The sequence below is a fragment of the Malaya genurostris genome, chromosome 3 (assembly GCF_030247185.1).
Source record: "Malaya genurostris strain Urasoe2022 chromosome 3, Malgen_1.1, whole genome shotgun sequence".
Lineage (NCBI taxonomy): Eukaryota > Metazoa > Arthropoda > Insecta > Diptera > Culicidae > Malaya > Malaya genurostris.
In genome coordinates, this window is record NC_080572.1 from 114455300 (window position 1) to 114483149 (window position 27850).

The window sequence follows — 27850 nt, forward strand, 5'->3', positions numbered from 1 at the left end:
TGGCAGGAAACACCTTTGTCAGAAACACTTTTGTCAGAAGCATAACTGTTTTTTAAACGATATATAATCATATCGTAATGATCGTCAAAGAATACCGATACAACTGAACTCACCATTTTGATTTTTGAAGCGCTTTCAAACATAATTTCCCGGTATATACTCATCAAACCCGTCACGAAAATACCCATATTGTAAATGTTTTTAAGCAATATAAAAAAACCGGAAGATGCCATTTTGGATTTCCGAATCACTTCAAACATCGTTTTCCGTCATCTACTCATCAATTCCGGTCCGAAAATATATACATTGTAAAGGTTTTTAAGGAATATCGTCAGACCGGAAGACGCCACTTCAAACATCGTTTTCCGTCATCTACTCATCAATCCCGTTCCGAAAATACCCACATTGTAAAGTTTTTTTAGGAAATCGACAAACCGGAAGTCGCCATCTTAGATTTCCGAATCACCTCAAACATAGTTAATAACTTAACTCCTATCCTTCCCGCGGTGCCGGCTGGGGTACGAGCAACCGTAGGAAAGATCGGGTAACCAACCCCGGTGGGACCTTGGTCGTATGCTGACAGGGAAGGGGGAGCTTGCCTTCTCTTTACAGAGAGCGAGCCTACCCGAGCGTTTGTTCCCCATGTTGGGGCGGCTCGAAACAGCGTCTGTTCTCCACGTTAGGAGCGGCTGATTACTTGTGTCAGTGTGGGACTCTAAACAATGCTGATACGATGGCCCTCCGGCGAGACAGGAGGTTGGTGCAGGCCTAACAAGCCGCCCGGAAAACACTTGTTACGAATAATAAGGATATAAATACGACTCGGAATAATCGGCAAAGACCTACGCGACGAAATAAGGACTACGATTGGAAGCTTAGCACATGGAACTGCAAATCGCTTGGCTTCCCAGGATACGACCGAATGCTGCATGATGAGCTTCAAATCCGCGACTTCGATGTCGTAGCAATGCAAGAACTTTGTTGTACGGGACAGAAGGTGTGGAAAAGTGAGCATCGAGCGGCTACCTTCTACCAGAGCTGCGGCACAACCAAAGTTCTAGGAACAGGATTTGTAGTGTTGGACAAGATGCGCCAGCGCGTTATTGGGTGGCAGCCAATCAGTGATAGAATGTGCGTATTGAAGATCAATCGTTTCTTCAATTACAACATCATCAACGTGCACTACCCACATGAGACGAGACCAGATAACGAGAAGGAAGCAGTCGGACGGGCGATTCTCTTCGGACGTCATCAATGTCCGCACTTACCGCAGTGCCAATATTGATTCTGACCACTACCTTGTCGCGGTTTGTATACGCTCAAAACTATCGACGGTGCACAATATTCGTCGCACAGGAACGCCGAGACTCAACCTCGAGCAGCTACGTAGCATTCGTACTGCAGAGGAATACGCGCAACAACTGGAGCTAGTGCTACCAACGGAAGAGCAGCTTGGCGCGGCGACTCTTGAAGACGGCTGGAGGAACATAAGGTCCGCCGTGAGTAGCACTGCTGCAACCGTTTTAGGTACGAGGTTATCGAATCGAGGAAATGACTGGTTTGACGGCGAATGTCAGCAGTTGGTCGAAGAGAAGAATGCAGCAAAGGCGAGGATGCTGCAACACCGCACGAGGAACGATACAGACAGGCGCGGAATAGACAAAACACGGTTTTCCGGAGCAAAAAGCGTCACCAGGAAGACCAAGATCGCGAAGCGATGGAACAGCTGTACGACGCAAATGACACACGGAAGTTCTATGAGAAGGTGAACCGCTCACGTAGAGGCTACACGCCACAGGCCGAAATGTGCAGAGATACCAATGGTAACCTTCTCACGAACGAACGTGAGGTGATCGACAGGTGGAAGCAGTACTATGACGAGCATCTGAATGGCGAAGCACAAGATACAGAGAACGGTACAGGAATCAATCTGGGTGCACGCTCAGCCGACGACAGATTCCCAGCCCCTGATCTGTCGGAGATAAGTGAGGAGATCGGCTGAGGAACAACAAAGTCGCGGGCAATGACCCAGGCGAGCTGCTCAAACATGGAGGAGAAGCACTGGCTAGAGCGCTGAGATTTCTCGGATTTGGGAGGAGCAAATTCTACCGCAGGAATGGAACGCCGCCTACAAGGTACTCTCCCAAATCCTTTGCCATCGTCTATCACCAATAGCTAAGGAATTCGTAGGGCCGTACCAAGCGGGATTTACTGGAGCCCGCGCCACTACGGATCACATATTCGTGATAAGACAAGTACTCTAGAAGTGTCGTGAATACAACGTACCCACGCATCACCTATTCATTGACTTCAAAGCGGCATACAACACAATCGATCGAGAACAGATATGGCAGATAATGCACGAATACGGTTTCCCGGATAAACTGACGCGATTGGTCAAAGCAACGATGAATAGAGTGATGTGCTACGTCCGAGTATCTGGGACGCTCTCGAGTCCCTTCGAATCTCGGAAAGGGCTACGTCAAGGTGATGGACTTTCTTGTATCTTGTTCAATATTGCCCTGGAAGGTGTGATTCGAAGAGCGAGGATCAACACGAGTGGCACGATCTTCCGAAAGTCCGTACAACTTTTTGGCTTCGCTGACGGTATTGATATTGTGACACGTAACCTTGAGAAGATGATGGAAACCTACATCGGACTGAAAGCTGAAGCTAGGCGTATCGGACTGGCTAGAAATGCGTCGAAAACAAAATACATGAGAGGAAGAGGCTCTAGAGAAGAAACACTACGCCTCCCACACGAATATTGATAGACGGTGACGATATCGAGGTGGTTGACGAGTTCGTGTATTTGGGCTCACTGGTGACCGTCGATAATGACACCAGCAGAGAAATACATAGACGTATTTTGGCAGGGAATCGTGCGTACTTTGGACTCAGAAAAACCCTCCGATCGAGAAAAGTACGCAACCGCACGAAATTGACCATCTACAAAACGCTCATTAGACCGGTTGTTCTCTATGGCCACGAGACCTGGACTATGCTGGCAGAGGACCAACGCGCCCTCAGTGTTTTCAAAAGAAAGGTACTGAGGACCATCTATGGCGGAGTGCAGATGGAAGACGGAACGTGGAGACGGCGTATGAATCACGAATTGCAACAGCTGCTAGGAGAACCACCCATCGTACGGACAGCTTAAATCGGACGTCTACGATGGGCTGGGCATGTCATAAAGATGTCGGACGACAGCCAGTTAGTTACTTACTAAACGAACCGACTTCCGCAATACTGGTTCCAAGTTCCCGGTTCCAGAAGTACCGGAAATAGTGGTCAAAAAGTTTAAAACGAGACTCACTAAATTTTTTCAGAGATGATTTGATCGATTCCCACAAACAGGCTCAAATAGAAGTTCCTATAGTCTCATATGTTGCTGTTCAGTTTTATCCAGGTCCGATTTCCGGTTCCAGAACTATAGGGTAAAGAGTGTTTAATCATTTAGTGTGACGATGCAAAATAAAGAACAATTTTTATTAACTTCGCATAACTATTTACAATTTGAAAAGGTTATGTTAGTTCATACCCAAAGAAAGCTTCTTATTTTTTTTATTCAATGTTATAATATGATTTTAAGGCACACTGCTTAAGCTCTAAGATGCCAGGGGTATTTTTTAATTTTATTTATGACTAACTTGACACTAGAACATTATCATTATGTAATGTAGTATCGGGGTAGCGGATTCTCGAGAATTCAGCTTTCAGCTGACGATCGGCAGTGGCCGGTGAATTGAATATTGCATGAGGGTCTTCCATATGGCGTTGGTGAATATCCATGTTGGCCGCATTCTTCGGTCCGTGTGGTCAGCGGGAAACACCCCCAGGCTATGGCGGCCCGGCGGGTGGCCCGCTTGGTGGTCATCGACTGGAGCGGTCTTCCGTTGGCGGTGATGATGATATTGCCGAAGAGAATGAAAGAGAAGTAAATATTGAGGAAAACGTGGTAAAAAGGGGATGTGGGAGCAAAATGTCTGAAAACGACAGAGATTCAATTAGTTACCATCGAGATGGTGAAGAGACGGGGAAAGGGGAAACGAAAAAGTTAGTGACAAAAAAAAGTTCCAATGAAGATGGTGGACAGGGACGGGGATCGAGAGAAAATTTCTAATTTTATTCAATATTGATAAAAAATTTCTTCGCAAAATCTTCTGGTCATATTTTTTAAAATATAAGTAATATGAGAAAGGCACTATTACACCACTAGGTGGATTAAAAAAGGGTTTTTTATTGGAAAACTACTGAAAACTGCAACGCTTGGACTGGCATACCTCTACTTGTTCATCCAATATCTCGATTTTTTAGGCTTATATCATAAATCTATCGTGACATTAAAAGTCTAAATTAGTTTAGATACGATTAGTAACTAAAAACATTTATGTTTATGCAAACGTTTATGTAAACTTTTTTTACGTAACTCATTTTTTGCGAACAAAATCCCAAATAACGCAATCTTTTTTTACGAACCAAATCCCAAATAACGTAAACTTTTTTTCGAAACTACTTCGTAAAAAGAGGTTTTTGCATATAAGGGAAATCATTTCCGGCTCATTTACATTCCAAGGAAATTACTACAATATGGGTATTTTCGGAACGGGTTTGATGAGTACATGTTGGAAAACGATGATTGAGGTGGTTCTGAATTCCAAGATGGCGACTTCTGGTTTATTGGTATTCCTTGAAAACCCCTTACAATATTTATATTTTCGTAACGAATTTCATGAGTAAATGTCGCAAAACGATGTTTGAAATGATTCTGAATTCCAAGATGGCGACTTCCGGTATATTGGCTTTCCTCAAAACTCCTTACAATATTCCTCAAAACCCCTACAATAACGGGTTTGATGAGTAGATGTCGGAAACTATGTTTGAGGTGGTTCTGAATTCTGCTTTAGTTCCTTATATGAAGAATTTCGCTTTATTTAGGGCACTTGTTCAGCAGTTTCAACAGTCTTGATAATCTGATTTGACTGGTATTTTAGTATTTTTTTACTAAATCCGGCTATAATTCGGATCTTCGCAGACATTATACTACTGCTTCCAAAAGGAAAATGCCTACTCATGAGAACCGTTCCGAAAATATGCATATTCGAGCAGTTCGAGTGGTATCGACACATATTGTAAGGGTTTTCAAGAAATATCAATAAACCATCTTGGAATTCAGAACCACCTCAAACATCGTTTTCCAACATGTGCTCATCAAACCCGTTCCGAAATTATCCGTATTGTAAAGGTTTTCAAGGAATATCAATAAACCGGAAGTCGCCATCTTGGAAATTGATGCGACTTAGAACATCCTTTTCCTGAAAATACTAATAATTTTTGTTCCATAGTTATTCATTATATTTATACATATCCCATAATATACATACATAGGGAAAACTTTTTTTAAGTTGAAAATTCCAAATAACCTAAACTTTTTTACGTCATAATTCTATTTACGAAGTTCCGATTATTACGTGGTGTTTGGGTGTAGCGAACCGCAACTGCTAAGTCCAAACTAGGTTGCATCACTAGCACGAATATGTTTTGTATGCTCACTGCTTAGAACAAAGTGATAGCAATGTTTTTTCATGAAAATTAGCTACCAAATATGTAGCTATTCAGGTTTCCAACCACAGCATCTTTTCCTCATATTGAACTAATGATCGCTACTTATTTCAAACATATCGACGTCAACATTTTATAAGGTCACATAAACCTATGAGAGTTTCTCTTTGTTTACTTTCTCTTTTCTTAATATCTCCGAAATTTTCACGTGTACTTACAAAACATTCATGTAGAATGAAAGACAATATTTCCATGTTTCTTACAGTACCAAATATGTAGTGAACGCTCGTATAATAACGCAGAAATAGTTGACTAGGCCCTTTTAAAATGTTGACGTCGATATATTCAATTGCAACTCTTAGCTAGCAGGTAAAAATAAATTTAATTGACATTGCGAAACCATTATGTAAACTTAAGCGTATGTGCAATTCGTTACTGTTAATTGATATAGCAGTAATATTGATATTATAAGATTATAACATTCCATTTTTGCACTGATTCAATGTTGGCTGGTTTTCGCAACGTAATGATAACAAAAATTCATCGTTGAAATATTATTGTTGGTTTGAATTCTGCGAACAAATTTTGGAGTCGCGAAATGTTGGATGAATCATGAACTCCTTTTTGACAAAAAATAATAAGTAACTGAATAGTCATTTTTTTCTATGCACACACGAAGGAAACAGTTTCTGGATTGAACATCCATAACTAATAGGGTTTAGTGTACATGGATTATCTTCTCATATCCTTCTAAGCAGATTTTTATTTAACGCGCATCAAACGCGCTTTTTATGGATAGATGTTTGTAACAATAACCCAAATTTTCTGTTGAAAACTAGTCACAAATAAGCTGCCGCAACAATAATTGTTATTTACGGATAAAGGACAAGGACAATTTGAGATCATCATCATCATATTTTGCAATTTGTATATGCTCACTAGGGTGGGACAAAGTTTATATTTTAGCTCCACCAAACTTTTCGTGTTGCTTTTGGGGCCCATATGAATTATGCAGAATGTTACCTGCATCGGTGAAACCATACATGGTCTATCACTTAAAAGGAATCTTCTACTACGCTGTGTAGCTTTCGCGAAAACATCAAACAACAAAACAAAGCACATTAGATTTTTTATCGTGACGTCACAAATGAACAAGAATTCATCCTTGACAGTTCAGCGGTACACGGAACGACCGAAATTAGCTCTGCGCTTAATTCGTATTACTGTTTTTGAATTAGTTGATTTTAACAACAAAATTTCCAAAATAACTATAAAATTAGTTAAAATTGAGAATTTACTTTGCTAAAAAAAACTCTTATTTTTAGAGAATGTGTTTAGTAGGCGAATATTCTGGACACAAACCAGCAATATTTCAATCCAACACGAAATTCTCATTGACCGAAATCAACATCTAAGACCGAAATCAACATTTTGGCGAAAAAATTAGTTGATTTTCTGATTTTAGTTAGTTATTTTTTGAGACAACTAAAAAAATCTTGATTTTGCTAATTTAGATTTCCTAATTCTAGTTCCCTTAACAATAATAAAATATTTGTTGAAATGGCTATTTTTTTAGTTGAATTCACCAATTAAACGTGCTGTCATTTCTTAGCTAAGGCACACTTCATATCCATTCAACTAATTTTTTAGTTGAATTAGAGAAATAAAACGTTGTTTTCAACCAACATAAATGGTTGAATTGGTTTCTGCAATTTGCAGCTATATGGCGCTCTGTGACCGAAAAAACGTTAACACCGTAATTACTACTAGCCACTAGATGGCACACTACTACCGAAAACAATTTCAGTCGCGGTTATCTTTTCTATATTGGCAGGTATAAATACGATGTTGTATTGGAGAAAAAGACATAAGCGAAACATAAACTTCTTTTTGAAAATTTTACTTCTAAATCGCTGTTTTCTTCATTCGACTTCGCGAAATCGATTCTCTCAATGAAACCTTTGAGCACTCGAAAAACAAATACCGAATTCAAGTAGTACACCGGACGGCGTAGCCCGGAATATTAGAAGATACAAAAAACATCATTTGACGTGTACAATTAGAGTGCAACATTCGAAACTCACTTAAATGTTCTGCGTGAAAACATTATTACCCACAATCGCTTCAAATGCGCACAAATTCTGAATAAATACACTTTCCACTAACAGTTTACGTCATCTTCACATATCGGTTTAGAAATTCATTTATGGCTATATCGTAACACATGCGAAAAACATCTAAACAATTTGCAAGCAGTTTCAACAAGACTGTCCCTTTTAGCTTTTAAATGGACTGTTTTGTTTTGACACTTCTCTTGAGTTTTTGGCTAATAAACTTGTTGATAAAACCAATTTCATTTTTGTTTTCTTTGCACTGTCCTTCAGTAATGACAGTGATAGATAAATAGAAACAAATTTTCTGATTTTAATAACGAAATTTGTTGTCAATGTGAATTTCGTACAGGATTGAAATATTGCTGGTTTGTGTCCAGAATATTCGCCAACTAAACACATTCTCTAAAAATAAGAGTTTTTTTCAGCAAAGTAAATTCTCAATTTTAACTAATTTTATAGTTATTTTGGAAATTTTGTTGTTAAAATAAACTAATTCAAAAACAGTAATACGAATTAGGCGCAGAGCTAATTTCGGTCGTTCCGTGTAGAATTCGCTTAAACTTTAGAAAAATTTTCCGAGGCCCGGAGGGCCGAATGCTATATATCAATCGATTCAGCTCGACGAACTGAGCAAATGTCCGTGTGTGTGTCTGTATGTGTTTTGTCATCTAAGAGGTCGAGATCTCAGAGATGGCTGGACCGATTTTGATCAAACTAGGCGCAAATGAAAGGTCTCCCCGTCACCTTGAACGCTTTTGAATGGTTTTGCGATCAGATGTTTACTTTTTGAGTTATACGAAGTTTTATGTCAGTTTTTTTACAGTATCTGTCACACTTGACCTTGTAGGGTTGGGGTCCACTAGGAGATTGATAGTATAGCTCTCTCCGGATTGTACCAGCCTAGATGCCGTGTGGAATCCGGCGGAAAAAAATGAACCAAGAATAGATCCACTGGGCTCCTGCTTCCATGTCGTAAAAGGCGACACTTGCAGGAGTTTCTTTTTCCTTTCAGTTATCAGATATTTTCAATGTTTCACTTCTGCTTACTCTATTTTACTGAATTATCTCTTCATTCAACCTATCAATTTCCGTCTAGCTTCGAAGAAAAGTTTTATTTGGAATGCTTTCTTCTTCCACGTGATTGATTGTCTTTCAGGTTTATAAAATGAATGATAAAAATCAACCATTGCGCAAATCCGTTTATATTACAAAGTTAATAACAGAGATAACATATATCGATATATTGAATACATAGTAGAAAACACTTGATATTAATATTTCAAACAATAAATTAATATTTTTCTCGGTAGCCGGCTGCCCAGATCAACCAATATAAGCAATTAATAATTTTAATAAATAATTAAAATAATAAAGCGGAAATAATAAAGAATCAAGACGCGTGTGAAATCTGTTGACCTTTATTTGGTGATTTAAAATGATTTTATAATAACTGTTTAGAATATTTCAATGCAATGAATCAACTTTTTTGTCTAAATCCTATTCGCTCGTTTATTTTGTATCACGTAGTTTCATTTATAAAAAATAGGGAAGTTTATATTCTTTACGCGATAATATTGCAAATTTTTCTTCAGTTTCCTCGAATAAGAGCTGTGAATCAAGACTTCCTGGAACTTCAATTTACGATTTTGTTGAAATGTTCACTCGGGAAGTCAGTGAGTTGCATCCGAGCATCTTGAAACCGGAACATACTGAGTCGCGCACGAATACTACCATTACTGAAATTTATACTAACAAAATTCCTTCTCCCGTGACACTTGTGGAGTGCGCAGTAGTATATACGGCCTCTAATAACAACAAGTGTTGGACTAACATCCCTTCCCATTCCTTAGACGATCTACGTTCGGGCCTGGCCGGCGCCGGTACTGATCAATGATTTCTGGGATTATCAGAAGATGTACATTGAAGGATGATTTACCAGTCACCGGTCGGATCATCTAAAAACTCCCTGTACAATTTCAGCTAATTCCGATCAGTAACGGAGTAGCAACCAGGGGTGGTCGCTCAAGCTCAAGCTCAAGTATCTGTCACAATTATTTTCAGACTTAGATTCCGCACGGTAATAGCTATCCAAGAAGCCATAGATTGTTAAAATCCGTCCGTTTTTAACAGAGATATCGAAATTTTTGTGTAAGCGTTTTTTTCCCCTATTCCAGCAGTAGAAGTTTTGAGCGCTGTCTGGCAAAGAAATGCTTGGGAGCAACATAAAACACGATTTTGTATACTGTCACAAACATTTGTTTCTAAGTACGCAAAAGACTGTGTACAGCATGATATTTTGCACAGACCGATTTCAGCACGGTTCGTTTTAGGCAACATAATTGTTCGAATATGACATAAATAAACTAGATGATGGCAGCATTTTCGAGTTGATAACAATTCCATAATTATATTGATTTTAAATACTTACAGCAATAAATGATGGAAGAACATAACACCATTCAGTTCGTCGAGATCAGCAAATGCGTGTGTGACAAATAATTTCACTCAATTTTCTAGCAGATGACTCAACCGTTTGCTACAAATTCAGATTTATATGAAAAGTCGGGGGACGGGTATAGCGTGATGGGTAAGTCGATGCCTTTCACGCAGCCCACCTGGGTTCGATTCCCAACCCCGCACATAGGGTCAGAAAATTTTTCTGGCCCGAAGAGGCGAATGACCTTAAGGTTGAAACCTCTATAATCAAAATATAAAAAAAAAAGTCGTATGCTCCCAAACAAGGTTCCTGAATTACGTTTGGTTCCGACCTCTGGTTTCGGAGCTACAGGAGGACATGTGAAACGAAATTAAAATTGTGTATCTCATTTTTCTCGTAAATGGCTGAACCGTTTTAAGATTCAAATGAAGTCTAAGAATTATCTAAGATTCAAATGAAAAGTCTTTAGATTCTATAAGACATCTTGCTTTTCAGTCAGATCCAACTTCCGGTTTCGGGGATACAGGGTGATTGGTATAAAAATGTCTATTTCACATAAATTAATCAGGTTTATCGGGTTTGCAGATTTGAATAGTCGATTTTCATTTTTGGTTGTATTCAGTTTTCGTTTCGGAAGGCACCCAAACATTTAATTCGCACTATGATTCCTCAAAAATGTCTACATTGATTTTCAAACGTTTTGAAACAAATGTAAACTATACAGTTACTCAGGTGAATTTGTCTGACTTCGGATACACCGAATTTCGAATTCCGGTTCCAGTATCGAATCGTTTCTCAAAGCTCAATCGTTTTCTCAAAAAAAGCCAAATCGAATTTCAAAAACAAAAATTTAAATTAAAATCAATCCAATTTTATCCAATTCTGACTTCCGATTCTGGAATTGTAGGAGGATGAATTTTTAAAATTCTAAGCGATATAGGAGATGACAATCCCGAAAAGCTTTGAAGTTGGACTCAAAAATATTGCAATTTATTCATCATATGGCCATACGAATCGGCTTGGATTATGCTGGTTCCTGAATACCGGCTCTGGAAGTACCTTGAATTACCGTAAACTCTAAAGTGGAAATTACTTCGACATATCATGGAATGATTAATCGATTGTTACACTTTTAGATTCAAATTCGATCCGATTTGTAGATTCGACATTACAGAGATTACTACATTGATGAGTGATTAAAATCGCAAATTGCCACATTTTTTTTATTCAAGAATATAATGTTTAAGGCACACTGCTTAAGCTCTAAGATGCCAAGGGCTTTTACTAATTTTAATTTACGACTAACTTAAAACTAGGGTTGTATCATTTAGTAATGTCATATTTGGGTCGCAATGGTTGACTTTGGCAGATCCAGCCTTCAGCTGGTGATCGGCAGTGGCCGGTGAATTGAATATTTCATGAGAGTCTTCCATATGGCGTTGGTGAATGTTCATGTTGGCCGCATTCTTCGGTCCGTGTGGGTCCGCGGGAAACACCCCCAGGTTACGAATACCCGGCGGGTGGCCCGCATGCTGTTGGTAAGTTTCCGTGGGCGATGATGGTGTTGTTACAGAAGAAAATGAGAAAAAAAAATAGCGAAGTAAATAATGCGGAAAACGGAGTAAAAAGGGGATATGGGAATGAATTGACTAAAACGACAGAGATCTAATTAGTTGACATCGAGATGGTGAAGAGACGGGGAGGGGGGAAGCGAAAAGGTTAGTGACAGCACAAAGATCTTGTTAGTTCCGATGAAGATGGTGGACAGATGAGGAATCGGGATAATCGGCGGAAGTTAGTGTCGAACCTGCAGGTGAAGATTATTCTTAGCCACAGTTGAAACAACGTCGATAAATAGGAGGAACTTTCTAAGCCAGATGTAACAGATTACACTTGTATATTAATGTGTTTGAGAAACTCGTATATCAGAAGCATATATGAGCTATCCCGACTCGCCAACACATCCCGAACCGGAACTTCAGGCGGTCTACCTCGGGCCCTGAGGGATTCCAGTAGCTTCGACCTGGCGTCGCGATACTCTACGCACGACCACACGACATGCTCGATGTCCTGATAACCGTCGCCACAGGTGCAGAGCCCGTTCTCCACGATCCCGATACGCCGGAGATGTGCGTTGAATGTATAGTGATTTGACATGAGCCGTGACATAACGCGAATGAAATCACGACTTACGTTCATCCCCTTGAACCACGGTTTCGTTGATACCTTAGGAATAATGGAGTGTAGCCATCGTCCCAGTTCGTCATTCGTCCATGAAGTTTGCCAACTTTCGAGAGTTTTCTGACGAGAAATACTGAAAAATTCATTGAAGCAGATTGGTCTTTCATAAATATCACCTTCTAATGCGCCCACCTTAGCCAATGAGTCTACCTTTTCATTTCCCGGAATGGAACAATGCGAAGGGACCCAGACTAACGATATTGAATAAGACCGTTCAGATAAAGTTCTCAAGTGTTCCCGTATTTTCCCCAGAAAATAAGGGGGCTACTTTCCTGGCTTCATTGCCCGGAGAGCTTCTATTGAGCTTAGACTGTCCGTGACAATGAAGTAATGGTCTTTGGGCGAGGTTTCAATGATCTCGAGGGTGTACTGAATAGCAGCTAATTCTGCGACGTAAACTGAAGCCGGATCACTGAGTTTGTACGAAGCGGTGATGTTTTGATTGACAATACCGAAGCCTGTGGACTCGTTGATGTTTGATCCGTCAGTGTAAAACACCTTTTCACAGTTGACTGTTCTAAATTTATTATAAAAAATATTTGGGGCCACTTGAGGGCGCACGTGATCCGGAATTCCACGAATCTCTTCTCTCATGGAAGTATCGAAAAACCCAGTAGAATCAGAAGTATCCAAGAAATGAGCACGGTTGGAAACAAACGAAGAAGGATTAATATTCTGAGCCATGTAATCAAAATACAAGGACATAAAACGGGTTTGAGAATGGAGCTCAACTAACCTTTCGAAATTTTCAATCACCAGAGGATTCAAAATGTCGCATCGAATGAGTAAACGATATGAGAGATCCCAGAACCGGTTTTTCAATGGGAGAACGCCCGCCAGCACTTCGAGGCTCATCGTATGAGTCGATTGCATGCAACCCAAGGCAATACGCAAACAACGATACTGAATTCTTTCCAGCTTGATGAAATGAGTGTTCGCCGCGCATCGGAAGCAAAAGCATCCGTATTCCATCACGGACAATATCGTTGTTTGGTACAGCCTGATCAAATCTCCTGGATGGGCACCCCACCACGATCCGGTTATTGTACGAAGAAAGTTGATTCTTTGTTGGCATTTTCGTTTCATATACCTAATGTGACATCCCCATGTGCCTTTGGAGTCGAACCAGACCCCGAGATATTTAAATGTGAAGACCTGAGCTATGTTTTCACCCCCTAGTTGAAGCTGTAGTTGTGCTGGTTCTCGCTTCCTTGAAAATATAACCAGCTCAGTTTTCTCCGTAGAGAACTCGATACCCATTTGAAGAGCCCATGTGGATAAGTTGGCAAGAGTATCTTGTAACGGCCCTTGCAGATCGCCAGCTTTGGGTCCTATAATAGACACAACGCTGTCATCGGCAAGTTGTCTTAGCGTGCAAGATGTGTTGATACATTTATCGATGTCGTTTACGTAAAAATTGTATAAAAGAGGGCTTAAGCATGAGCCCTGAGGAAGACCCATGTAACTGAATCGTATTGTCGACAAATCACCATGCGCAAAATACATATGTTTCTCATACAATAGATTATGTAAAAAGTTGTTCAAAACTGGCGAAAGACCATGCTGATGCAGCTTCTCAGATAGGATGTTTATGGAAACTGAGTCAAAAGCCCCCTTGATGTCTAGGAAAACTGACGCCATTTGTTCCTTACGAGCAAATGCCATTTGAATTTCGGTTGAGAGCAACGCCAAACAATCGTTCGTTCCTTTGCCTCTGCGGAAACCAAATTGTGTATCTGAAAGTAAGCCATTAGTTTCGACCCAATTGTCTAGACGGAAGAGAATCATTTTTTCGAACAATTTCCGGATACAGGAAAGCATAGCAATCGGCCGATACGAATTGTGATCGGTGGCTGATTTTCCTGGTTTTTGAATGGCGATCACTTTCACTTGTCTCCAGTCATGTGGAACAATGTTGCCCTCAAGGAACTTATTGAATAAACTCAACAAGCGCCTTTTGGCGGGGTCAGGCAGATTTTTCAACAAGTTGAATTTTATTCTGTCTAATCCCGGGGCTTTATTGTTACATGACAAGAGTGCAAGTGAGAGCTCTACCATCGAAAACGGTGTTTCGTTTGTGTTTGGTGTCGCGGCGCGGGTGATCTTCTGTTCCGGTACAGAGTCTGGGCATACTTTTTTAGCGAAATCGAATATCCAGCGGTTGGAATATTCCTCGCTTTCATTCGTGGTGTTATGATTGCGCATTCGTCGGGCTGTGTTCCAAAGAGTGCTCATAGATGTTTCTTTCGTTAAGCCGTCTATAAACCGACGCCAGTAACCGCGTTTCTTGGCTCTAATCAAGTTCTTAGTTTTAACGTCTAACGCCGCGTAATTCCGGTAATTATCAGGTGTTCCATTTTTTCTGAATATTTTATACGCGGAGGCTCTCTCCGCGTTTAAATTTGTGCACTCTTTGTCCCACCACGGGTTGGGAGGACGGATGTTAGTTTTCGCGCCGGGTACACGTTTCGTCTGAGCTTGAGTCGCGGTGTCGAGAATCAAGCCAGCCAAAAACGTGTACTCTTCCTCCGGAGGAAGTTGTTGAGTTCTTTCAAGTTTCTCAGATATCGAGGTCGCATAGCTATTCCAATCAATATTTCGTGTGAGGTCGTACGAAACATTGATTGTCTTCGATGGTTTTGAGCCGCTGGTGATTGATATTACGATCGGTAGGTGATCGCTACCAAGGGGATCAGGAATTACCTCCCACGTGCAATCCAACCGTAGCGATGTCGAGCAAAGGGATAAATCCAGCGCACTTGGTCTTGCTGGTGGTGCAGGAATCCGTGTCATTTCTCCCGTATTCAATATTGTCATATTGAAGTTATCGCAGATATCATGGATCATAGCTGATCTGTTATCATCGTGAAGACAGCCCCATCCCGTACCGTGTGAGTTAAAGTCTCCCAAAACCAACGTCGGTGCGGGAAGGAGCTCAATGATATCACTGAGTCGCCGATGCCCAACCGAGGCTCTTGGGGGAATGTAGATGGAAGCAATACAAAGGTCCTTACCTTTGATTGTAACATGACATGCGACAACTTCAATACCTGGTATCGAGGGGAGGTTAATTCGATAAAAAGAATAGCACTTTTTGATCCCTAAAAGTACTCCTCCGTAGGGATCATCTCGATCCAGGCGAATAATGTTAAAATCGTGGGAGTTTAAGGGTATTTCAGAAGTTAACCAAGTTTCGCCCAATGCAAATGCGTCACATTTCAGATTATTTACTAGAAATTTAAATGAATCTATTTTTGGGATAATACTTCTACAATTCCACTGTAAAACAGTGATTAGATCCGTGACCTCGGTGGATGATTTAGCCATCGAAAGATACAATCGCTGAAAGAAGAGGCCAATTTGCAGTCAACTGCTTCAAAGATGTTTTTACTGTAGGCATGAAAGCAATTAAAATGCTTCTAAGAGGGTCTGAAATATTGAAAGTTGTAAAAATCCAGTCCACAACATCAGAAAACTTGATAAGTCCAGCACCTAGTTGGTTCTCTGGTGGATTTTTAGGGACGCTTGGGGATTTTGTAGTCCCTGGAAGTGGTGGGAATTCCATCTCGGAATTGAGTTTTCCGAGACCAGGAGCTTTTTGCTTCGGAGATTTTTCCCGATTCCCGTTAGCTGTAACTTTTCGAAGCCCTTCGGAAGACACCTTCGAACCCTTGCTAGGTAGCTTATGAGAAGATTTATTCATTCTTTTCCTACAGCTATGAGGGACCGCTGAAGATGGGCCTTCCAAAGGGTCGTCAGAATCGCTCTCGTCAGTCGACAAGCAGGCATATGGATTCGTTGTCTGTTTAGGAGGGGTGGCACTTTTAAGCATCTCTGCGAAGGAACGCTTGGAGTGCTCCTTTAGGGAACGCTTCATTCGATCACCTCGCAGTTTGTAAGCGGGACAATCAGAGAGGTCATGTGGACCCTCCTTACAGTAGAGACACTTTTCAGCATCCTTACCGCAAGAGCCGTCCGCATGAGCTTCCCCACAGTTAGCACAACGTGGCTTATTGCTGCAATGGGTAGCTGTATGCCCCAGTTGTTTGCAATTGGTACAATTCATTATCCGGGGTACAAATAAACGAACAGGCAAACGAACCCGGTCCAAGAGGATGTAGTTGGGCAAAGCAGTGCCGGCGAAGGTCACACGATAAGAGTCTGATTGGGGATAAGACTTTGTTCCATCCCCTGCGATCGATACTGAATGCAATCGCTTGCAATCCAGTATCTTGACATTCTTAAGTGAGGGGTCTTTAAAACAACCCGCCCCGTACTTAAGAATATCCTCGCAAGTCAAACTCGCATCGGTGACCACACCGTCGATTTCTACTTCGCGAGCGGGCACGTAGACGCGGTACTCCTGCGTAAAGGGATCCTTTTGAACAAGCTCATTAGCCTGTTTAGAGCTGGTAAACAGGACCCTGAGCTTGTCTGGCCGTATTCTATCAATACTTTTTATAGTATTATATCGCGAAAACAGGTCTCGCGATATTTTTAAAATATTTAAATTTTTTTCTCTTGATTTGGTCCGGAAATAGACCGCGTAAGGCCCGGGCGGTAGTGCGAGCCCATCAGGATAGCTCTTTATGCGGGACATTTTACAGACAAGGGAAGTCTCCATTTGAACATCGGGAGCGGGGGGCCAGGACTTAAATTAGACATGTCGCGGAACTACTTCCGCGCAGAAACAAGTAATTCGGGGGGAAATATAATGGTCAAAAACGAATAATCGAAGTAACGGTACTTAACTAAGATCCAACTGGGGACACCAAGCTGGTCTTCGTCGGTCGGCGTATCGCCGCTTTGATGATGTGCAAAAAACCTCCGAGAGGAAAAAGCACACTTATTTATAATCCTCACACAATGGCCGCTTGTTTATAATCCGCACACTTGGCCTTGATCGCCGAAACAATAACCGGCTAACGGTACCGTTTCGATCCACCGCTCACAATAAGGTACTGTTCTATTATATAATGCGAAAAAAACCTCTCAGAGGAAAAAGCACTATTGTCTATCACACAATATCGTTTCGATCGTCCGACCACTTTATCACACACACACAACTGGTTTTCAATGCTTTCGCAGTAAATCCAAATCACGTCCGTTCGCTCGGAAGGTTGAAACGGCAATGCAAATTGCCACTTAAAACGACGGACATTAGAATAATGTCATAAATACTGAAACACCGAAAAATATTCATGCAAAAAACACATGCGGATTGATAAAAAAAGGTATCATCTCACTGCTAGGTGAATTAAGCACGTTTTCAGCACAGATTTCGTTTATGGTGATAGTCAAAAGTCAGTTTTCTCTACAAAAATAAACAATTTTTTCTGGCTTGTTCTCAAATAATCCAGGTTTCTGTATCTTTACCCGATCAGTTGTATTGGGATAGGAATTTCGTATCGGTATCATAAGCAACATACGCGGTAATCTCCTTTGAACACGAATTCGATTAGATTGCCCAAGTATATGGTACTAATTGAATGGTATAAAATGCAGTACTTCGTTTTCCGAATTGGTTTAGTAGGAAATTTCTAGTGCACGTAATACAAAACACAAATGATTGAAAGTGAGTTTCTTAAACGATTCATTTTTATATTTCAATCTCATTAACATCTATTACGTTGTGAAAATTTTGCAGAGATCCTTATTTTGGGTTTTTGCTGCATCCTGTGTGGTGCTTCCGCTGCCAATGTTTGCGAGGAAGCAGGTTTAGTAACCACTGATGGATTTCTTCCTCATCCGACAAACTGTTCAATGTACATCAGCTGCTATAAAGGAAATGCGTACGAGCTTTCCTGCCCAGCAGGATACTATTTCAACCCCACGGAAAAACTATGTGATGCTAAATATGAGTGTCTGGTGAATAATTGTCCTCAAACGGGAATCGCCCGACTACCAGTAGAAGGTGTTTGTGAACAATTTGTCCTCTGTATAGGAGGTACAGCCTACCTTAGGCATTGTGGTGACGGATTGTTGTTCAATGCCACCTTGGAAATGTGCGTCAATGCCACTGAGTCCACCTGTGTTACGAATCAATGCGATAAAACATTGGGTCACCCGCAGGGCTTCGAAGATCCGCACAACTGCATGGTGTACTACATCTGTGATGAAAATTTTCTGCCAGTGCGATTTGACTGCCCGAAGGGAACAATATTCGACCAGAGCATATTGGATTGCGTGAAAGGAGAGTGTCAAGTGAGTATGGTAGTTATTTATCTAATGTGTGTGGTATGGTAGTGAAATAACGAAAAAGGGGCTTATGACCTTACAAATTTAGAAAATTTCGCAGAATACGTTTTTTCACCGAATTTTTAACAGTTCAGCGTATGGCAAGTGAATTAAAAGATCGTTCGGTACGGTAATTTTTAAAAACGCTTCGGTAAGCACAATTATATGAACTATTGGAATAAACGGTAAACTATTCTTAATTTCCCGATCGGAAGAATACATTGTTTTGCTTGTTAATTAAGAATAGAAAAGTTAAGTTACTGAAAGATTTCTGCTTGCTCAAATGACCCTCTGTCACGTCTCTCCTTTTCCGTTCTATATATTCACATCCTTGCTCTCTCTTGAGTACTATTATTCTATAATTTTCATTTTCTGTTTCTACAAAAATGGTCCATGGTTAGGTGAATATCGCATAAAAAAAAAGAAATATTGACTTATGTCGTTTTCGTTTTTAAATTGCACTACACTGGTGTAGCGAAAGCTGCACTGAAACCGTTCGTTTTTACCAATTGCACTACACCAGTGCTACACTTTTTCTGCACCGATACCACTGGTGTAGCACTCATCAAAAGTTTGGTGTAGCTCTGTGCAATGGAATCGTGTATTGTAGTCAATGGTTACTGTTTATGTTTTCGTCATTTTTGTTCGTTTATTCATGCCTCAGTGTAGCACTGCACCGGTGTAGTGCAAATTAAAAACGAAAACGCCATTAGTCGTCAAAAAGAAACAGTTTGAATTTAAAAAAATAAGTAATCTAGTATCTAGTGCACATGGATAAATTTTGAGCCTTTAAAACGTAGAGTAATTTCATAGATTGTTTTTCATATGTTTATAAAAAGAATTTGATTACACCTACATAAAAAATCTCCTAATTAAAATTGAATTACGCTCGACAGTATGAAAAACGTTGTGAGATTTGTGAATCGTATGATGTTTGTAATTTCAAATACTATGCTGCTTTTATATTTTATATTAGCATCCAGGAATCACTCAATCAATTATAGTGTTGGTGACTAAGAGTTAATTAGATTACTTGAAATCCATATTATTTTCATGTCATGGAAAGATAAGTTGCATGGCACTGCAACGTAACGACAACTTATTTCAAATAGATCTCCAATATGTCGCTAGTCAAAACTGCGCTTTTTGAGTTATTAAGTGGTTAGATGTTCGTAATAATCACTCAAATTTCTTGTTCTTTGATATAGAGACACATTAGAAACTTATTGGTTGAGATGTTTTGATCAAGTATGGAGTCCGACTCGGACATCAAGAAAAGACTTTAAAAAATCAATTACTGGAATTTTTCACCAGTAGACCCCAAGACTTCTATCAGAAATACATAATGAGCTAAACTTAAAATGACAACAAATTTAACAACGAAACGGTGAATACTCAACACAAATCAGACAATCCAATCAATGGAAATAAAATAGTATTAAAGTTCACATTAAAATTATGAATGTCTTTTTTCGCAACCTGATGTTTATTACTCTGAACTGTAATCTAAAGTTCTTTTTATTTGTTTGGATGATAGAAAACCTACATGAACTTCGAAGAAAAAGTTCTAGATGTTTTACTGCAGTATCTCTTTCTAGTAGATTTAGAAGAATTCATTACCGATCCTTGATTGCGGTCAGTAGTTTTCTAATCATCGGCATTTGATGCCTTAGAACAAAAAATCAAATCTTTTACGTAGTTTTTTCGTTTACGATTGGAAGGTATCAAATAAGTAAGACATCTTGCGACCGGTCAGGCATTATTTAGATCACTTCAGAACATTCCCGAATTAGACGCATCCTTGCATTTTGGCATTTACAAATTACTGGTAGATTTTATGGAAGGCGGCTGACATATTCGTACATTCTGCAAACGATTTTGTAATAAGAGATTCATGAGGTTATGCTACTGAATATTGAATTTAGTTTCATGACACATCTAGCTGCAAACAAATACTTGTTTTGAATATGGACTGTTTCATTAACTGTGTCGAGCCCATCTTGGGATTATTTAAGGATGTTCCAAAGTATGTCTATTATTTTTAATTTTCTCATTCCTATTGCAGGCTTCTTCTACTACTACTACAACTACTGCTGCGACCCAAACGTCTACTTCATCTAGTAGTACAATTACAGGTAGTACAGTTACTGGAAGTACAGTTACTGAAAGTACAGTTACTGGAGGAAGTACAGTTACTGGAAGTACAGCTACTGGAAGCACCGTAACTGATAGTTCAACTGATACAACTTCAACTACTACTGAAATAGCTTCATTGAGCAATATGTTCAAACACTTTTTCAAATCAGAATAATTGGTGCGGTATAATGTAAAAATCACGCAGTTCTTTATTGTGTAAACACGAGAACTCAGTGACATCGGGTTTTTAGTGTATTATACGTAATTGTCGTATTAAATCAACAAGTCAACTGTATTTTATAAATCTTCTTTTCTGAATGAAAACAAAATACAAGAAATTTTTTTTAACCATTATACTGTATTTAAAACGACACTAAATATATTATTCCTTGCAATTTGATTCAACACAAATAATCAAACATTAAATTGTAACTAAAGGCAAATCGATTGCTAATTATCAAAAGAAATTCCTTCATAAAAGATCCTGATCCCTGCCATACAATGGTTTTATCGGTTACTATAGAAGCTTTAGCTTCTATGACAGTTCAAATGATATTGCACTTGCACTGAAAAATAAGTTAATATGGACACCTGTTGTTTCAGAACTTGTTGGAGATTTACTTAACGCAGATTGTTCCCATTCCTCACTCCTGGAAGCGCAAAATTTTGGGACTGCAGTACACAAAAGTGTAACGACAGCGGTGACATCTGCAAGTGTTTGCCAAGCTGCTCATTTAAAACTTTACACACAGTTCAAATAGGAGTCTGGATATCTGTTACCTGTGATGCAAAGAAGATAGGTTGCAGCATAGCGTTTTGTAGATGGTCAATTTCGTGCGGTGGCGTACTGTTCTCGATCGAAGGGTTTTTCTGAGTCCAAAGTACGCACGATTCCCTGCCAAAATACGTCTCTGTATTTCTCTGCTGGTGTCATTGTCGGCGGTCAGCAGTGAGCCCAAATACACAAACTCGCCAATCACCTCGATATCGTCACCGTCTGTCAATATTCGTGGTGGGAGGCGTAGTGTTTCTTCTCTAGAGCCTCTTCCTCTCATGTATTTTGTTTTCGACGCGTTTATGGCCAGTCCGATACGCCTAGCTTCAGCTTTTAGTCCGATGTAGGTTTCCGTCATCTTCTTAAGGTTACGTGACACAATATCAATATCGTCAGCGAAGCCCAAAAGTTGTACGGACATTCGGAAGATCGTGCCACTCGTGTCGATCCTCGCTTTTCGAATCACACCTTCCAAGGCAATATTGAACAAGATACAAGAGAGTCACCTTGCCGTAGCCCTCTCCGAGATTCGAAGGGACTCGAGAGCGTCCCAGATACTCGGACGTAGCACATCACTCTATCCATTTTTGGATTTACTGCGAAAGCATTGAAAACCAGTTGTGTGTGTGTGATAAAGTGGTCGGACGATATTGTGCGATAGTCAATAGTGCTTTTTCCTCTGAGAGGTTTTTTTTCGCATTATTTAATAGAACAGTGCCTTATTGTGAGCGGTCGATCGAAACGGTACCGTTAGCCGGATATTGTTTCGCCTATCAAGGCCAAGTGTGTGGATTATAAACAAGCGGCCATTGTGTGAGGATTATAATAAGTGTGCCTTTTCCTCTCGGAGGTTTTTTGCAAACCATCAAAGCGGCGATACGACGATCGACGAAGTCCAGCTTGGTGTCCCCCGTTGGATCTTAGTTAAGTACTGTTACTTCGTTTATTTTTATTTCTTTATTGGACCATTATATTTCCCCCCGAATCATTTGTTTTTGCGCGGAAGTAGTTCCGCTATGTCTAATTTGAATCCTGACCCCCCCGCTCCCGATGTTCAAATGGAGACTTCCCTTGTCTGTAAAAAGTCCCGCATAAAGAGATATCCTGATGGGCTCGCACTACCGGCCGGGCCTTACGTGGTTTATTTCCGGACCAAATCAAGAGAAATTAAATATTTTAAAAATATCGCGAGACCTGACTTCGCGATATAATACTATAAAAAGTATTGATAGAATACGGCCAGACAAGCTCAGGGTCCTGTTTACCAGCTCAAAACAGGCTAATGAGCTTGTTCAAAAGGATCCTTTTACGCTGGAGTACCGTGTCTATGTACCAGCTCGCGAAGTGGAAATCGACGGTGTGGTCACCGATTCGAGTTTGACTTGCGAGGATATTCTTAAGTACGGGGCGGATTGTTTTAAAGACCCCTCACTCAAGAATGTCAAGATACTGGATTGCAAGCGATTGCATTCAGAGTCGATCGCCGGGGATGGAACAAAGTCCTATCCCCAATCAGACTCTTATCGTGTGACCTTCGCCGGCTCGGCACTGCCCAACTACATCCTCTTGGACCGGGTTCGTTTGCCTGTTCGTTTATTTGTACCCCGGATAATGAATTGTACCAATTGCAAACAACTGGGGCATACAGCTACCCATTGCAGCAATAAGCCACGTTGTGCTAACTGTGGGGAAGCGCATGCGGACGGCTCTTGCGGTAAGGATGCTGAAAAGTGTCTCTACTGTAAGGAGGGTCCGCATGACCTCTCTGACTGTCCCGCTTACAAACTGCGAGGAGATCGAATGAAGCGTTCCCTGAAGGAACACTCCAAGCGTTCCTTTGCCGAGATGGTTAAGAGTGCCACCCCTCCTAAACAGACAGCGAATCCATATGCCTGCTTGTCAACTGACGAGAGCGATTCTGACGACCCTTTGGAAGGTCCATCTTCGGCGGTCCCTCATAGCTGTAGGGAAAGAATGAATAAATCTTCTCATAAGCTACCTAGTAAGGGTTCGAAGGTGTCTTCCGAAGGGCTTCGAAAAGTTACAGCTAACGGAAATCGGGAAAAATCACCGAAGCAAAAAGCTCCTGGTCTCGGAAAACTCAATTCCGAGATGAAATTCCCATCACTTCCAGGGACTACAAAGTCCCCAAGCGTCCCTGAAAATTCACCAGAGAACCAACTAGGTGCTGGACTTATCAAGTTCTCTGATGTTGTGGACTGGATTTTTACAACCCTCAATATTTCAGACCCTCTTAGAAGCATTTTAATTGCTTTCATGCCAACAGTAAAAACATATTTGAAGCAGTTGACTGCAAATTGGCCCCTTCTTTCAGCGATTGTATCTTTCGATGGCTAAATCATCCACCGAGGTCACGGATCTAATCACTGTTTTACAGTGGAATTGCAGAAGTATTATCCCAAAAATAGATTCATTTAAATTTCTAGTAAATAATCTGAAATGTGACGCATTTGCATTGTGAGAAACTTGGCAAACTTCTGAAATACCCTTAAGCTCCCACGATTTTAACATTATTCGCCTGGATCGAGATGATCCCTACGCACAGTGGTTTGAATCGACAAAAACGTGAACTTAATTATCTAGCTGCTAAACCGTTGATCCGATATACATAGTTCCTTTGGAGAACTCATTCACAAAAATATACCTCGTGATTTGATCACAATAAAAAGTGTGCAAAGCCTACTACGATAAAAGTTCATTTCAACAACTTTTTTCCCTTAAGAGATAGAAAAATGATGTCTTCTACGAAGTTTTAGAACTTCTAACGAGAAAAAACTTTGCCGAAGAAGCTATAGATCTATCACATATAGTTTCGGATATATGAAGCATTTTCGTTTGAAACCACTTAAAATCAATTTTTGTGCATAACTTTTTTCGCAATTATTTTCAGTGTCTACTGTGTTCGAGACAATTACTAAAACCGTAAAATAACACATTTTTGTTGAAGACTGTGCACGGTTTAGACTTTTACCTAAAAAGGTATTTAACATTTAAACTTTTATATACACTAATTTGACTACTAATAGGAAGCAGGGTCGCAGACAAAAAGGCACATACATATACTCTTTGGAACGCTTAAATCAAGTAATATAAAGTTACAAAGTGCGTAGCGTGGCCTTTTCAAATTGTGTGAATAAGACAACAATATATAGAGTGCTTTTTTGACCATTTTCTTAGGAAAAACGTACATTAATAAAAGTGTTTATCTTCATATCTCGCGTTATTTGTGATATCGACCGATAAGTTACCTTTAGGCAAAAACTTTTGCAAGAAATTGCAGACCAGGTATAAAAAATAGAGCATTCGCTTTAACACCAGACGAAAGAGAAGACTTTTCGCTATAGCTTACTATTATGACTTACTCTCAGCGAGTACCGAGTCTTTCGGAATTCCTCTTCAAAGTGAATATTGATAGGTGATCGTTATCACAAAAAAATCGCGAAACATTACCGACTTCAGTAGAAAATGTAATAGAATTGCAGTTAGGAAACAGATTAGTTACAAATTCCCTGAAACCAAATAAACTTGGTTTTTGTTGGTTATTATTCTTTATTCTTAGTCTGTGCACGTTTCCATACTCAAGTTCAGGCATTTCTCTTTTAAAAAATGTCTAGACTCATAATTTACATAATTTGATTTGATACTTTACCATGTATGCCTGTATGTAACGTTGAACCACTCACGCATTTTATTGTAATATTATCATCGACCGAATGCTGTAGCATTTGTATTATTAACTAACTCTTTTGTGTTCTTCAAAATTATATGCAGTGCTGCTCTCACCAACACCAACAGTGCATATTTGGAGCAGGAAATTTAATATAAAGTTACTTTACTGTGCTTATTTTTTCAATATACCTTAAAAGTAAAACTAATCGTCAATATAAATAAACGGTCATATTCATTGAAATTAATGTATTTCAATTTAGTTTTACATCGAGGATGGTTTTGAATCGAATTTTTTATTCGACTGATGTCCATTTCAAAGTACTATTCATTTAGGAATCGTGTGAATTTCATTATTTTTTTCAGTGTATGGTTTAATTCATAAGAACGTATTTCGTAGAATGGAATGATTTTACAAAAAGTTTTCAGCCTGTCAAGCAGGCTACACTTACACATTTCAACACATAAAAATCAATCTCAGAAGACTTAAATTTAAACTATGTTTTTGGGCGTACTGGTAATGGTGTAAGATATCAAATTATATTCAATCATTATACCATTGAACATTTCCTACAAAGCTCTTTTTAATAAACCAAAAATAGTCGTTTTAGTAAATGTTTTTGCTAAGAAAATAGTCAAAAAAGCACTCTATATTTCGTTGTCTTATTCACATAATTTAAAAAGGCCACGTTACTCACTTCGTATCTTTATAGTACTTGATTTAAGCGTTCCAAAGAGTATATGTATGTGCCTTTTTGTCTGCGACCCTGCTTCCTTATTGTAGTTAAAATTAGTGTATATAAAAGTTTAAATGTTAAATACCTTTTTAAGGAAAAGTCTAAACCGTGCACAGTCTTCAACAAAAATGTGTAATTTTACGGTTCAAGTAATTGTCTTGAACATAGTAGACACTGAAAATAATTGCGAAAAAAGTTATGTACAAAAAAATTTTTTTTTTGTTTCAATTATAGAGGCTTTAACATCTTAGGTCATTCGCCTCTTCGGACCAGAAAATCTTTCTGACCCTATGTGCGGAGTTGGGAATCGAACCCAGGCGGGCTGCGTGACTTACACACTTAAATTTTGTAGCTGAGTCTCGGCAAAAATATGCCGAGATTCGCACAGCCGAGTAATCAGCAATCATCTCGGCAAAAATAAAATTACTGAGCGTCTCGGCACCCTCAAATTTGACAAACGTCAAATATTGCCGAAATCGTCAGCATAAGATTTACTGTTTGCTCAGTGAAACGTTCACTGAATATTCGGCAATCCAATAAAATGAAAAAATAAATTTCCGAATCATCAGTAATTAAAAATCTAGTCAATTAATTTTGTTTGTGATTTCTCAACATTATAAACACGCCATTTAGGATCAAAAATTCATTTATTATTAACATTTAAAGAAGGCTTACAAATTTGTTGCCAGCATGTAGCATACAAAAAAATTAAAAAAAAATTGTCGGAAGGCTCGCATTTGATACCGAATACTGTAAAAACCATGCAAAGCGTTTTAAATACTGACAGTATTTCCGGTCCTATGGGAATTATTACAAATCTCCAAAGTAATGAGCAGTTTCCTTCGCCAAATTCCTCAGACATCACTACCATCAGCGGCGTTTCCGGATGCCTTGAGTCGAGCTGGAAATATGAAAATAAATATATATAGATTTCTGGTTTACAAAAATTTTCAATATTTAATTATGCATATACGGTATTGTTCAAATAAACTTACTTTGATCCATTGTATTGTTTCATGCATTGGGTTATTTTTTCGCAAATCCTCCAAAGTTTTGTCTCAAGGACGCTTTGAGTTGGGTGTTTTCGCTTATAATCGCGAGTGCTCTGATAAAGTCGCTTTTTATAAAGCGAAACATTCAAGCTATTTATTCAATATTTTTACTTGCAAGTGGTTCCACACTTCTTCGAAGATTATCCATTTTTTCACTAGAGAATTTCATCAAAAAATAATCGCGCAATGCGGAGCGAAAATGTTACGCGGCAATAAATGACAGCTGTCGTGCTGAATCTCGGCAACAGCTAGCGCATATTCCGAAATCTCGGCAAACGTCTCTGCTGATGTCGGCATATCTGTTGTTTACTGATAAATTCAGCAAGCAATTATGCCAAATTTCGGCAAAGTGAAGCATTTTACCGAAATATCAGTGAATGCATTTAACGAAGTTCAGAAACATGCGTATTGATTACTGAGCAATCAGCAAATTTACGTGTTGCTGATCAGTTTCGGCATTCTATTATGCCGAGCTCAAGAAATAGTTTTAAGTGTGTAAGGGAAAAAAGTTGTTGAAATGAACTTTTATCGTAGTAGGCTTTGCACATTTTTTATTGTGATCAAATCACGAGGTATATTTTTGTGAATGAGTTCTTAAAAGGAACTATGTATATCGGATCAACGGTTTAGCAGCTAGAGAATTAAGTTCACGTTTTTGTCGATTCAAACCACTGTGCTACGGAGGAGTACTTTTGGGGATCAAAAAGTGCTATTCTTTTTATCGAATTAACCTCCCCTCGATACCAGGTATTGAAGTTGTCGCATGTCATGTTACAATCAAAGGTAAGTACCTTTGCATTGCTTCCATCTACATTCCTCCAAGAGCCTCGGTTGGGCATCGGCGGCTCAGTGATATCATTGAGCTCCTTCCC

The 27850-nt window shown here is 39.6% G+C and overlaps 2 protein-coding genes across 3 annotated transcripts in view; one reads left to right on the forward strand and one right to left on the reverse strand.

Annotated features, from left to right (window-relative positions):
* LOC131434869 (probable chitinase 10) overlaps positions 1–27850 on the reverse strand; it is a 59820-nt gene that overhangs the window by 13992 nt on the left and 17978 nt on the right. The window lies entirely within an intron of this gene.
* Positions 17874–21115, forward strand: LOC131434870 (uncharacterized). Its single transcript, XM_058602091.1, has 3 exons — positions 17874–17929; positions 18002–18558; positions 20657–21115. The coding sequence occupies exons 1-3, from the start codon at positions 17920–17922 to the stop codon at positions 20900–20902; spliced, it is 813 nt and encodes a 270-aa protein (XP_058458074.1). The 5' UTR covers positions 17874–17919; the 3' UTR covers positions 20903–21115.